This window comes from Poromitra crassiceps, assembly GCF_964638095.1.
Source record: "Poromitra crassiceps genome assembly, chromosome: 4".
Classification (NCBI taxonomy): Eukaryota; Metazoa; Chordata; class Actinopteri; order Beryciformes; family Melamphaidae; genus Poromitra; species Poromitra crassiceps.
Genome location: NC_139626.1, coordinates 13,431,078 through 13,445,858, shown reverse-complemented (window position 1 = coordinate 13,445,858; position 14,781 = coordinate 13,431,078). Strand labels below are relative to the sequence as shown.

Sequence of the window (14,781 nt, the reverse complement as noted above, 5' to 3'; positions counted from 1 at the left end):
ATGGCCCGGGCGGGGTCTCTGGATGGGGGCTGGGGCTGGGCGGTGGTGGCCAGCAGCTTCCTGGCTCTGCTGCTGGCGTACGGCTCCCCCATGGCCGTGGGCGTGCTCTACCCAGAGTGGCTGCACACCTTCGGGGAGAGCAAGAGCCGCACCGCCTGGGTGGGCTCCCTGGTGACCGGGGTCGGACTCATCGCCAGTGAGTCACTTACACCTAGTCTGGGTAAACCCAGCCCCCACGTGACCTGAGGCCTGTACTACAAAGCAAGATTTAGGTTGATTCTGATAAGTTTGGGTTTAAACCTGGTTTAGCCGTACTTCAAAGCAAGTTAACTTCTTACCGACATATATTTCCATAGCAACTTATGCTTCACACTTAACCTGGTCCGCAGCAGGTTAAGTTGCAAGGATAAGATTAGACCTTAAATACACCGCCCACGAACCAATCAAATCAGCAGTTTGGAAAAATGGCCAACCCCTTTCTGGACGAGTTTCCCATCGAGGAAAGAGCACGAATTGTAATGTTGAATTAATCAAGGACTAAAGCCTTGCACTTGTTGCAGGCTACATTTTAATTAAGCCCTACTTACCACTTTGGAATATGTTTTTATATATTCATTTTTGTGCTCTCAAGTAGCCTAGATACGTTGTTTGAGCCCGCTGATCGATTGCAGCTGAATAGTGAGTGGAGAAATATCACTAAACCGGCATAAAAAGGTTACATAAACGTCTCCAAAGCGCACGGTGCCGTGTGCGCAACGGAGCTGAGACTGACGTTGGGTTGGAATTGAAATGGTCATACATGCTAGAATAGCCTACCACATCTAAGCAATTTAATATGGGATCACCTGCACACAGGCGATCCCATATTAAGATGATTCATATCTAGGCTACTCCTGCATTTTGCAGCTGCAACTGTGTTGCTTTTGGCCTGTATGATGTGATTGAACTTCATATTTCCAGCATCATTATATGAAATATGGAGATATGCGACTCTGCTGACAATAGCCTATACAGTATATGTGACCACAAAATAGGCTAGTTTTTATCAATGAAAACTATGCCCGCATCGTCTCAATTCAGTTCAGCAGTTTTCTCTTTTATATTAGGATATCATTATTTTATATATTAATTATTCGATCAGTGCAACCACACACATAATGAGTGATAGAGAGCATTATTCATTGAGCATGCGTTTCTAAATCTATGGTCTAAATATGCTTACAGATTGTGGAAATTTATAGACTGAGATTACACATTTACATTTACACTCGCAAAAAGCTGCTGTAGGAGACAGAAATCGCTGATCAAAGTAAATCAAATGACTGATGTGAATACAAGCGGCAGCTTTAAACAGTCTTTCAGCAGACTATATCCAATGCGGATTTTCATTCTGACATATGGCTACATTAAATATCCGCTAAAAACTCTGATCATTGAATGAGGAAATGGGTGTGCCTGCCGTGTCAACTCAGCTGTCCATAATGTGATTGGCTAGCGCACCTCTTTCGCGTGGACGCGCGCCTGTGCACTAGCGAAAAACGTGCGCGTGCACAGGCAGATCCCAGATAAATCCAGCTTCAGTTATCAAGTAGAAAACCAGCAGACACTACCTTGTGACTAGTGAGCAGGGTCTGTCTGAGAGCAGGTCACGTGGGGGCTGAGTTTACCCAGGCTAACTTACACCATGGAGAGAAAGGGGGTGAAGGGGTGAATTTAGAAATGAGTGAGGGGAATTAATGAGTGGGTGAGTAAATGGAGGAGAGAGTGAAGGAGTGAGTGAATGAGAGTGAGTGAGTGAGTGAGCGAATGAGAGAGTGAGTGAATATATGAGTGAGTGAATGAGAGAGTGAGTGAGAGTGAGTGAGTGAGTGAATGAGTCAGAGTGAGTGAGTGAATGAGAGAGTGAGTGAGTGAATGAGAGTGAGTGAGCGAATGAGAGAGTGACTGAGTGAATGAGAGTGACTGAGTGAGTGAATGAGAGTGAGTGAGTGAATGAGAGTGAGTGAGTGAATGAGAGAGTGAATAAGTGAGTGAGTGAATGAGAGAGTGAGTGAGTGAATGAGAGTGAGTGAATGAGAGAGTGAGTGAATGAGAGTGAGTGAGTGAGTGAGTAAGTGAGAGTGAGTGAGTGAATGAGAGAGTGAGTGAGTGAATGAGAGAGTGAGTGAGTGAATGAGAGAGAGTGAGTGAGTGAATGAGAGAGTGAGTGAGTGAATGAGAGAGTGACTGAGTGAATGAGAGTGACTGAGTGAGTGAATGAGAGAGTGAGTGAATGAGAGTGAGTGAGTGAGTGAATGAGAGTGAGTGAATGAGAGTGAGTGAGTGAGTGAATGAGAGAGTGAGTGAGTGAATGAGAGAGTGAGTGAGAGAGTGAGTGAGTGAATGAGTGAGTGAATGAGAGTGAGTGAGTGAATGAGAGTGAGTGAGTGAGTGAATGAGAGTGAGTGAATGAGAGAGTGAGCAAGTGAATAAGTGAGTGAGTGAGTGAATGAGAGTGAGTGAGTGAATGAGAGAGTGAGTGAGTGAATGAGAGTGACTGAGTGAGTGAATGAGAGAGTGAGTGAGTGAATGAGAGAGTGAGTGAGTGAATGAGAGAGTGAGTGAGTGAATGAGAGAGTGAGTGAATGAGAGTGAGTGAGTGAGTGAATGAGAGAGTGAGTGAGTTAATGAGAGTGAGTGAGTGAGCGAATGAGTTTGTGAGTGAGTGAATGAGAGAGTGAGTGAGTTAATGAGAGTGAGTGAATGAGCGAATGAGTTTGTGAGTGAGTGAATGAGTGAATACATGAGTGAGTGAATGAGTGAGAGAGTGAGTGAGTGAGTGAGTGAATCTCCATTTGGATGTTTTCCAGCCTGCAAGGTGACACATGTGGCAAATTTAGCACCCAAGGGAGACCTGAAGACAGACAACACACGCACGCACGCACGCAAGCACACACACGCACACACACGCACACACACACACACACACACACACACACACACACACACACACACACACACACACACACACACACACACACACACACACACACACACACAAACACCTGATTGCTTGCAGCCTACCCAATTTCTTCTGATTTTACTTTGTAACTAAGCTGCTTGGGGGAAATGTAGTGGAGTAAAATTATCCATTTTATTTTTTGAAATGTAGTGGAGTAAAAGTGAAAGTTGACTGAAATATAAATACTCGAGTAAACTACATATACTCAGAAAAAATACTAAAGTACTGTACTTAAAGGAACACTCCACCCATTTTCAATCAGCTTTGTATCATTAGAACATCAGTAGTATATCAGAAAACTGTAAATTGTTTTACCGTTTTCTGATATACTACTGATGTTCTAATGATACAAAGCTGGTTGAAAATGGGCAGAGTGTTCCTTTAAGTATTAATACTTTGTTACATTACACCACTGCATAAAAATATGTTGATGGCAACACGGCTAATTACGGTTTCTCCCTCTTCTCTCTGCCTCTCTCAGGTCCTGTCTGCAGTGTGTGTGTGGAGAACTTCGGTGCGCGGCCGGTCACCGTCTTCAGCGGGGTGATGGTGGCGGGGGGGCTGATGCTCAGTGCCTTCGCCCCCAATGTCCCCTTCCTCATCTTCTCCTACGGCATCGTGCTCGGTGAGTAAAGGGTTAACCACGCCCCCTTCCTCATCTTCTCCTACGGCATCGTGCTCGGTGAGTAAAGGGTTATTGTGCTAGTCTTAGCGAGTGGAGATGAGACAGGCCAGTTTACACCACTGACACTTTTCCCTGCAACATTCTAAAATGCTTTTATCTTGTTGCAATTCATTGGTGTAAACTGGGCACCAGTTAGACGCAAGCGCACACACACACACACACACACACACACACACACACACACACACACACACACACACACACACACACACACACACAAACACCTGATTGCTTGCAGCCTACCCAATTTCTTCTGATTTTACTTTGTAACTAAGCTGCTTGGGGGAAATGTAGTGGAGTAAAATTATCCATTTTATTTTTTGAAATGTAGTGGAGTAAAAGTGAAAGTTGACTGAAATATAAAGAAAGAAATAGGAAAGACCTATTCTGTCTCCAGGGATCCTGCCATCACGCACACACACACACACACACACACACACACACACACACACACACACACACACACACACACACACACACACACACACACACACACACACACACACACACACACACACACACACACACACACACACACACACACACGTTCAGTCAGTCCATGATGCTGGTTCAGCTGTCTGTCATAAAACAGCAGCAGGCAGCAGCTGGTGAAACAGTCTGTCTGTTACAGTAGGCTCTTTCACACACAGATCGCGCAAAATTGCAGTTCAGCAGGCCCGCAAAGCCAGCAGCCTCGCCACAGAAATTGCTTTCACACAGAGCCAAGCAGCACGGCCACATTCCCGTCCTGCGGTGTGCTTTCAGGTGAAAGCTACCGCTCCCGGATTGAAAGGCGATCTGAGGCATTTCCAGCTCCTCCTAGCCCAAATTAATATTTTCATAGGTTAGTGTTACTGTATGATGAACGAATTCATTCAACAACCAAGACTTCCCTCCTTCTGCTAGTTCGCTGAGCAGGGAGGATAGGTGCACTCGTTAATTGCTACCGGCGCATGGTGGGCGGACTCGGCTTAATATCAAAACCGGCTCCGCCGCGGAGTGCATCTGCCGACTTTCTGGCAGCGAAGTGTTGCATTAATTGCATTCAAGGAAAGCCAACTTTATTTATACAACACATTTCATAGAAGTAAATTCACTGACTAAGCAGATCGATATGGTGTCACCTTGTGTAATTCATTCAACAACCAAACATCGCCGATGTATGCCAGCCAACGAGGTGCAGCTGTGCAGGTGCAGAAAACACGAAAGTGTTGTCCACATGCAGCATGGTAACCAGGCTTTCAATATTAATCTGATCGACTTTATGGATGCATCATGCACCATCATGTAGCCTATTAGGTACAAGGCTAATTCTTATCTTTTGGTTCCATTTTTGTGTAAAGCAAATTATTCCTATTAAGTAGCCTAATTAGCGTCCGTACTCCGTTCTGAAAGACAACGCCCGCATATCAAACAGCTGCAGTCTGCATAACGTTCGTCGGGGGAATAGTATAGGCTATAAATGCACATGACTACTTAACGTTAGTAGTTTTTGTAGGGAATGCACAAGTGAATAGCTAGACAGATTGCAGTTCTGGAGCTGGTTTCCAGAGGGAATATCGTCAGATCAACTCGCCACAGACAGCTATAGTCCTCTGAAGCGTATTATTATATGCGTTAATTTTACCTAGGCTACTAATGTCAACATCGTTTGAGCATAAAGCCTATTGATGTTTACCCCTATCAAGCCTAACCTCCTTACAGGCACGCATTCCTCCTGGCGCATGATTGTATAGGCTACTTTTTTTACTTTCACTGTCTTTCTCTGCATGAGGTGATTTCCCCTGTAATTCTTTTATGAAGAATTCGCACTGTTCCGGCTTGCTGCTCCGACGCTTTCAAGTGGAGGCGGGTTACCTGGTAATCCGGCGTTGTGACAAGGTCTGCTGGCGGAAAGGTGTACAACAATTACCCAGCAACGCGCGTTCACGACTTTCACATTGGAGGCGCGGATCCTATTTTCCGTGCATTTTTCGGCTTTCAAGGCCGGTGTGAAAGAGCCTACTGTTTCCCACAGGGTGGGGGCAGGGTAAACTGTTACAGTGTTTCCCACAGGGCGGGGGCATGGCTAACCTGACACTGTCAGATGGTTTGTTTTCACATAACCATTTGGGAACCAGTCGCTCTCAAGAAACCGTTTATAAGGGCGGCACTGTCATAAAATACCTGGCAGGTGATTGGATGAACCATCTGTCCATCACATCTATCACGGGCTGGCTCGCTGGCGTCACACCAAAGACTGCCTCATAGGACGCTGATTGGTGGGAACCACTGGTGGTTCAGATTCAAACCAATAGATTGGCAAGATTGATTTGTCATGTGATCATGATCTCATGATCTTGCGTGAATCCAGCTGCCTCACAAGGTTGGGGGGCTGGAGGTTTGTGGTGGATCACCTGTGCGTCTCACACAGCGTCTTGGACGTCACTGGTCAGATTTGGATGGAACTTGGTGGAGTGACACGTCTCATTGGTCATTGATGCTGCAACGTTTGTTTAACTGTCTGTATGTCTCTCTCTCTCTCTCTCACACGCACGCACGCACGCACACACACACACACACACACACACACACACACACACACACACACACACACACTAGAGCTGCAACGATTAATCGATTAATCGATTAGTCGATCGACAGAAAATTAATCGACAACTATTTTGATAATCGATTAATCGTTTTGAGTACAATTTTAAGAGAAAAGGTCTAAATTCTCTGATTCCAGCTTCGTAAATGTGAATATTTTCTGGTTTCTTTACTCCTGTATGACAGTAAACTGATATTATCTTTGAGTTGTGGACAAAACAAGACATTTGAGGGCGTCATCTTGGGCTTTGGGAAACAATGATCGTCATTTGCCACCATTTTCTGTCATTTTATAGACCAAACAACTAATCGATTAATCGAGAAAAGAATCGACAGATTAATCGATTATGAAAATAATCGTTAGTTGCAGCCCTAACACACACACACACACACACACACACACACACACACACACACACACACACACACACACACACAGGTTCTGACATGCGATTGGTCCATGGAACCATCAGAAATGATGACAGCCTTCATCGGCCAAGTGAGGATTGAATATAATATATAATGCTGTGTGTGTGTGTGTGTGTGTGTGTGTGTGTGTGTGTGTGTGTGTGTGTGTGTGTGTGTGTGTGTGTGTGCGTGTGCGTGTGCGTGCGCGTGCGTGCGTGCGTGCATGTGTGTTTTGCAGGTATCGGTGCTGGTCTGGTGTACGCCGCCTCCCTCACCATTGTCTGCTTGTACTTTGACAAGAAGAGAGGCCTGGCTCTGGGCATCATGTACACAGGTAGACTGACAGACAGATGGGCGGACGGAGAGATGTTTTGATTAAACTGTGTTGTGGGAGGAGCCACTTAAGTGTGACTCGCAAGTCCAAGTCCCCATATGTGCTCCCTGTAGGCACCAGTGTGGGCGGGTTCTTGTACGCTTCACTGCAGAACGAGCTGTTGGAGCTGCTGGGTCTGGAAGGCTGCCTGCTGATCATCGGCGCGTTGGCGCTCAACATCATGGCGTGCGCCGGCCCCATGCGCCCCCTCAGCCCACCAAAATACTACCTCAAACAGCGTGCCGCCATTTTGGAGCAGGCTGCCTCCTCCCAGGAACCGGCCAATGAGAAGCCTCTGTCCAAGGACCTGATGATCGCCATAGAAACCAAGGAGCCGCTGGACAGTGAGCGGAGTCTGTTCAGCTGTTTAGCCCTGGTCAAGCTCATTAAGAACAAGCTGAGAGACTACTCCAAGTGAGTGGAACGCACGCACACGCACGAACACACACACACACACACACACACACACACACACACACACACACACACACACACACTAGTGATGCGCGGGTCACCCAGAACTCGCCGGGTCACGCGGGCTGGGCCGCCCCGCAGGCGGGCTGGGTTGGCAAATTATGAAAATATGGCGGGTGCGGGCGGGGCAGCCTCAGAACGTGACAAAGCAACATTATTAAATAATTTAGAGCAGTGAAACACGCAGAGTAATTAACCTTAAAGACGTGAACTCTCTCTCACACGTAGGTACACACAATCAGACAGACTCCTGCTGCACTCTAGCCTGCATGGAGTAAAGAAACGCTTCAATGAGGTAGCCTATGTGCTCTCAAAACAAACATTTTGGAAGGATTATTCGCTGTAATTCTTATTTGAAGTGTCCATAAAACTAATGCCACCGCAGATTTTCTGTTGTGGACTCGACTGTGATCTATTTGTCAAATTTACTGCAACGTGAGTACTAGGCTGTGAACAATTGAGAGCGCATGAGGTAATTAAAAGAAATCATACAGCGAGTCTAGCCGTATCTGCAAGCCGTATGCGCACCTGCTGCACTACTACGTTTAGTCGCCTATACTGCAACATGGCCAATTGAGAGCGCATGAGGTAATTAAAAGAAATGGGGAAGAATAAGAACTGTTTCTGTAGCCTGCCTAGTGCCTACCTCTATACCTGCTACCTCCATTTGAAACACTGTGGTCACACCATCCGCACTTTGGGGAAGCGTAGTCGCGCTATCTGAAGACCATGGATTAATTGAAAAGACCGACATGAAAGCAGCCGCACAACTCATCCAAAGCAGTAGGCTACAACTGTTGTCGCGCAGGCAGCATGTGAGTGTGTGTGTGTGTGTGTGTGTGTGTGTGAGAGAGAGAGGGGGGAGAGAGACAGAGTTATAGCTACTTTGCACACCTTGGAAGCTCTGCTGTGCTCCTCCTGAGTTCGGAGACATATTACATTAAATTGGCCGTTGCGGGCTGCTGGGTTGGGCTGGGTTCGGAATTTTCAGATATTTTAACGGGCTGGGCGAAGAAGTTTGTGTTCCACTTAGCAAACCTCCTGCCCAGAGAGCTAGCGTATTACAAGCTCTGTCATTGGCTCCCACCATGTCAATCAGAGCGGCTTCCGCTCCCTCCTCCCTGTGTGTCGCTGTAAATAGTGCCCTGCCGCCTCAGTGAAAACAACAACGCTAACTAGCTAGCAAGCTAACGGCAGAAACCTACACGCTAGCTCGTTGCTACATGCTGAAAATGGCAAGTTGGATTGTTGGAAACTATTTTCATGGGGGTAACATTTAAACACTTTCACCTATTTATTTGAAGCTTAGCCCACATTTAATATGACCATCCAAGATTGTAACAGCATATATATGATACAAAATTAAGAAATGCATAATAGGGCCCCTTTAACATTTATCTAACTCTGCCCCCCCCCCCTCTCTCTCTCGGTCCCCCCCCCCATCCTCTCTCTGGCTCTATCTCCCTTGCCTTGTCTCTCTCTCTGACCCCCTCCCCCCAAAAATCTTTCTCTCAGGTGTTTCTCCTCCACGTTGGCTCTCCTTCAGGACAGAGTGCTCGTGGCGTTGTGTGTCTCTCTCTTCCTCTACAGCCTGGGTCAGTTCTCTCTCATAACGAGACATTGTTTTTGGTTCTTCTCCAGGATAAATGCGGAGGTTTGAGTGTACATTCCCTGCCAGTAAGGAGCTGCATTAGCCAAAGGCTGATATAGTCTGAATGCCAGACCCATGAGAGTTCTTACGCTGATACACTTCTTACGCTGGTATGTGTCATGGTCGCTGCACTAGCACCTCCTCTGGTCAGTCAGGGCGGCTGTTCGGGGCGGAAGGGAACTGGTGGGAATAGAATGATCCTACCATGTGCAAATCCTGCCGGTGAAGCTTCCCGCTGTCAGGTGAAAAGAAGCGGCTGGCAACTGTGCATATGTTGGAGGAAGTCTAGTCTACGGCTCTCCCCAGAACAGCAGACGGTGGAGCAGCGACCGGGGCAGCAGGGGGAAAAATTACAATTGGGGAGAAAATCAGAAGAAAAAAATATGACATATGGAGTGAAACTGTGGGTGTAAAGCACTACTCAAAATTAATATTAAGGTTAACGTTACAATGAGAGTTTTATTTTGAAAGCCCTAAAGTGGAAGACCTACTTTTACATTCTGGCTGACTTGATGCTCATTCACCAACTGATGACTAAATGATGAAAACCAACAAGAACAACACTAAAATGAACTGCTCATGAACTGAACTGCTCATTTTGTGGGACTGTGAACTTAGTTCAAAGTTCAAAATTGTGAACTATGAACATGAACTAGTTCATTTTAATCTGCGTGAGTGAGCTGAACTTTGAGCTAGCTCTTGTGAAGTGTGAACTTGCACAACACTGATGTTACATGCTGCAGATCTGACTGTTGACTTTTGAAAACGAGCCACTCTCTCATTGGTGCTACGCTCTGTCAGTCATTCAATTTTGACCGCTAGACCCGCCCTCTAAACAGCAGTGGGGGCTGTGAAGTGGCACAGACTCATTGATGTAGTATGTGGAGGGCAGTGATTCAACGTAATATTTGAGTCTGGAGAGACTAAGGCTGATATACAGTAAGAGGCAGTCAGTGCAGATTCCACAAATGCAAAAAAAAAGTGTTTTGGCAGAAAGATGCACAACTTGAGACTTGTGACCCAACCAAAGTGTGTTGCGCTGAAGTTAAATGGACTTGACCACACCCCCTCTACAGGTGCCTTCCCCCCCCAGCTGTTCATAGAGGACGTGGCTCAGAGCGGCGGGCTGACGGAGGGCGGGGCCTTGTTCCCGTTGGTCTCCATCATCTCGGTGGCGAGCGGCGTGGGGAAGATGGGCCTGGGAGTGCTCGCCGACCTCCCCGCCGTCAATGGAGTCTTCCTCTACACCTTCACGGCCATCACCAGCGGCCTGGGCCTAATGCTCATACCTGTCACCAGGTGAGGGGAGGGGCCTAAGGCTCATACCTGACACCTGGTGAGAGAGGGAAGGGCCTAATGCTTTGCTTTGCAAGTCTCTCTCTCTCTCTCACACACACCCGAACTGAAGCCGACTGCACCTGCTGCACTCTCTATAGCAGGGGTGTCAAACATGTGGCCCAGGGGCCGGATCCGGCCCCCCAAAGGGTCCGCGATCCAGCCCAAAGGATGACTTTGCAAAGTGTGAAAATTGCACTGAGAAGTCCTTCAATCCAATGTGATGCACTTGTGAAGGCTAAGAGGTACCAGGTTTCATGAGCAAGTTAAACATTAAGTTGCCTATTAGGGGTGTGCCGATTAATCGTTTTTTAGATGCATCGCGATGAGTCACGTGACGATTAAAATCGATTCACAATGTTCGATTAACGATTTGCAAAAAATTGCAAAAAAAAAAAAAATTGCAATTTTTTTTTGCTTTATTTGCAAAAAATACGGTATTTCGCCCGGAAAGCAGTTCCTTAACTGTAAAACGAGACCAAAACCGAAGTACTGGAAACTGGAATCACTGAAGAAAGCATGCAGGGTGGCTGTAACATGTGATGCGTGGACTTCAGTCGCAACTGAAGATAATGGAGGTACACTTGTTTGTTTACTTTAATTAATGGATACTGACAAATATACCTTGCTTAAAAAAAATCCTGTTTGGTGAAAAAGATGCATCGAAAATCGTAATAATCGTAAAATAATCGAATCGTAGCACCCTTAATCGTAATCGAATCGAATCGTGAGGTGCCTAAGGTGGCACACCCCTACTATTCATGTTATCTGTATTAATCACTAAATGGTCAGCTGATTTCATTACCTTTGCTTGACTATAGAGAATTGCACAGTTGTCATCAATTGTAATCAGGGGTGTAGTGATAAATACAGAGGTGGGTAAACTATCCTAGCTGAGTAGTTTACCTACCTTGTTTGCCCTCATTGATTGTGTGAGTGAATTTATGAGGTGGCTGATGTGGCTTAAAGAACCCTGACCCGTGCATCACTACTAGCTAGCTATTTAACATACAGGTGTGTTGTTGCTGCGTTCTGTAATGTGTCATCGGTAGATGAGTCCTGGCGCCGACATTGACCAGCCAATCAGGCGTCTCGGACAGTATCTGTCCTCAATAAATGCCGGTAGATAGGCTTCTGTCCAGACCCATGAATCGCTATGCAAATTTATTCATAGGGGCTGAACACAAGGCTAATGTTAACCTGTGTGTGTGTGTGTGTGTGTGTGTGTGCGTGCGTGCGTGTGCGCATGCGTGTGTGTGTGTGTGTGTGCGTGTTCTTTCCAGGTCGTACCTGGGCTTGCAGGTGCTGTGTGCTGTGCTGGGCTTCCTGAATGGGAACTGGGCTCTGACGCCGTACGTCACTGTGCAGCTGGTGGGCGTGGCCAAGCTGGGCCCCGCCCATGGCATCCTCATGTTCTTCGCGGGCGTCGGCCTCATCCTGGGCCCGCCCGTCGTAGGTCAGAGACACTAAAACGGTTTCAGCTTTTCTCCCCAACCGCGTGTTTAGAGATGCAATACCGATGTTTTAAAGCAACACACCAACATCTTGGGAGATTCACCTATTTGCCATCTTCAAGTGTGTGTAGTGGAAAAATAGCGACCACTAGTTAGCTTAGCAAAATGAATGGTTGTCAATGGCACTTGCTAGCCTACCTCGAGCAAAAACCTCAAACAAAAACAAAAAAACAAAATGCTTCCATACTGCTCACCTGGCATAATCCAAGTCTCCACAGGACCTGTGATGTCAAGTTGACTTACATCATTTACACCCTGTTTTAGTTTAAATCTGCATTGTAGCCAAGTGCTTGAGCAAGGAGAGGTGCAGCTCCTGTAGCTACACTGAAGTTGATTTATTTTCTCCGTAGGCATTTCTATGGAAAAATAAATGGCAGATGAAATCCCTTGGATGTATGCCTAACCCGGAAGTGGGCGTGACTTTGGCTCTCTATGTGCTCAGTGATGCTCCTGCACAGGGGGGCAGGTGGGCGTGGCAGGGGTGACTGAAAGTGCCCTGAGTCTGTCTGTGGGGGGGTGTCTGTGTGGGTGTGTGGGGGGGCTAGGGATGCATTTTTTTTTAATCTGATAACGGGTTATCAGCCATAACAGCAATATTAATATGGGTTATCAGTATTGGCCAGATGTGGACTGTGGATGGTTGTATTTGTGCCGATGTGTTTTTAAAGGAGGACAGAGAGGAGAATGTTGTGAATGTTATAGAGGTCCTCAGAGAGACAGACCGACAGTCAACAGGTTCACGCACATATGAATGAATTTTGTGAATGTTATGGAGGTCCTCAGAGAGACAGACATATCGAGCGGAAAGCGCTCTTCTTGTTAGATTATCTTTCTTATCTGTTTGCTTCTTTGATTCCAGTGAGCCGAGCCAAACTGCAGGTCAGAGGTCACACACACACACACACACACCACATTCTGATTAGATAAAAAAAATAGTCGTCCTGCTGCTGAATAGAGTGCCGAAGTCCCACATCTGACCGTAAACAGTACAGAGGACAAATAACTTCTCACAGCACTTTTTATTTGAGCGATAAAAGGAGCTGTCCATCAGCACCACACAGACCTCAGAAAGTCAAAGTGGGAGGCTGTCTGCAAGAGGCTGATTAACGAATAATTGAATACAAAGTAAATAACTATCACTCAACAATGGAGAAATGCATTTTCATACATAATCATAATCATAATCCCCCCCCACGAAAATCGCAATGTCTTGCAAATGATTTGGCGGCCCACAGGTTGGGAATGGCTGACATTTCGTAAAATGCTCATAAAAAGACTTTTACTTGGTCAAACCAAGTGATTCAGCTATATTTAGAATCAGGGGAGACCATAGAAAATTGTACTTGGACCAAAACTATAATAATAATAATAATAATAATGTTTTGTTTTTAAGTTTTGGTTCTAGTGAAATGTTCTATGCTCTTTCCTGATTCTGAATATAGCTAGATTTCTTGGTTTTATCAAGTAAAACTATTTTTAGAAGCATTTTACGAAATGTCTGGAAAAAGAATTGCAGATGAAATCCTTTGGTTCATATGCCTAACCCGGAAGTGGGCGTGACTTTGGCACTCTATTGATTTTGAGTGAATCTCTTTCTTTATGTTTGTTCAACACCGAAATCTGCTCAGAGGTTTCTTACTTTTCCCCTCCAGTTATTGTTATTTTCTTTGTCCCGTCGGCATACGTTTCCTCCGATCTGTCATTTTCCCAAACAAGTTTCCGTGAAACCACGCCCACTTCCATATATAATGAAAGCGAAAGTGGGCGTGGTTTCATGGAAACTGGGTTGGGGAAACGATAGACGCGACCGGGTTTCAGGTGGTAACATCACCTAACACCAAAGATCAGCCAATAGCAGATGGCTATATACTTCCGGGTTCGTAAGAGGAAAAGTGAACGGGTTTTAGAATGGGTTATTTCACTTAAATACATAAAATAAGGTCTGTGGTTAACAAAGGTTTATGGGAACGTGAATTTGGGTTCAGCAGGATAATCTTCACAAACGTGAATAACTTTTATGACTTGAAACGTAAATGCATTACGCGTTTTTTAGAAAACGCTTCAAAAGGCATAAAAGTGATTAACGTACGTGAAGATTATCCTGCTGAACCCAAATTCGTGTTCCCATAAACTTTTGTTAACCAGAGACCTTATTTGATGCATTTAAGTGAAATCCCCATTCTAAAACCCCATAGACTTTTCCCCTGACGAACCAAAATGGCGACGATTTCTGGTTAAGCCTACAAAAATACGTCATCCCTGCAGTACTCGATTGTGGAGTGGTGCCACGAGCTGAAAGGCATCTGTCCGTGATGATCTCTCTCTCTCTCTCTCTCTCTCTCTCTCTCTCTCTCTCTCTCTCTCTCTCTCTCTCTCTCTCTCTCTCTCTCTCTCTCTCTCTCTCTCTCTCTCTCTCTCTCTCTCTCTCTCTCTCTCTCTCTCTCTCTCTCTCTCTCTCTCCCTCCCTCTCTCTCTCTCTCTGCAGGCTTTTTGTATGACCTCACCCAGTCGTACGACCTGGCCTTCTACCTCAGCGGGGGGTGCGTTCTGTTGGGTGGTCTGATCCTGTTGGTCGCTGCACTGCTGTGTCTGGAGCGCCGCACACCGCCTCAGTCAATGCCCCAATCAACACCCCCCACCCTGCACGTGCCTCGGACCGAACCCGACGACTGCACTGTGCCGGACTCCCCCTCCTCGCCCGTGGCCCGAGGGAGCGCCGGAACAGGCCCCGAATCTGGACTCCAGGTCTAA

The 14,781-nt window shown here is 46.2% G+C and overlaps 1 protein-coding gene across 1 annotated transcript; it reads left to right on the top strand.

Moving 5' to 3' along the window:
* LOC310775607 (monocarboxylate transporter 9-like) lies at positions 1-14,781 on the top strand (the record flags this gene model as incomplete). Its single annotated transcript, XM_083635769.1, has 8 exons — positions 1-196; positions 3,483-3,626; positions 6,922-7,017; positions 7,131-7,470; positions 9,046-9,125; positions 10,258-10,480; positions 11,800-11,972; positions 14,516-14,781. 8 exons carry the CDS (start codon positions 1-3, stop codon positions 14,779-14,781), a joined length of 1,518 nt encoding a protein of 505 aa, XP_083491895.1.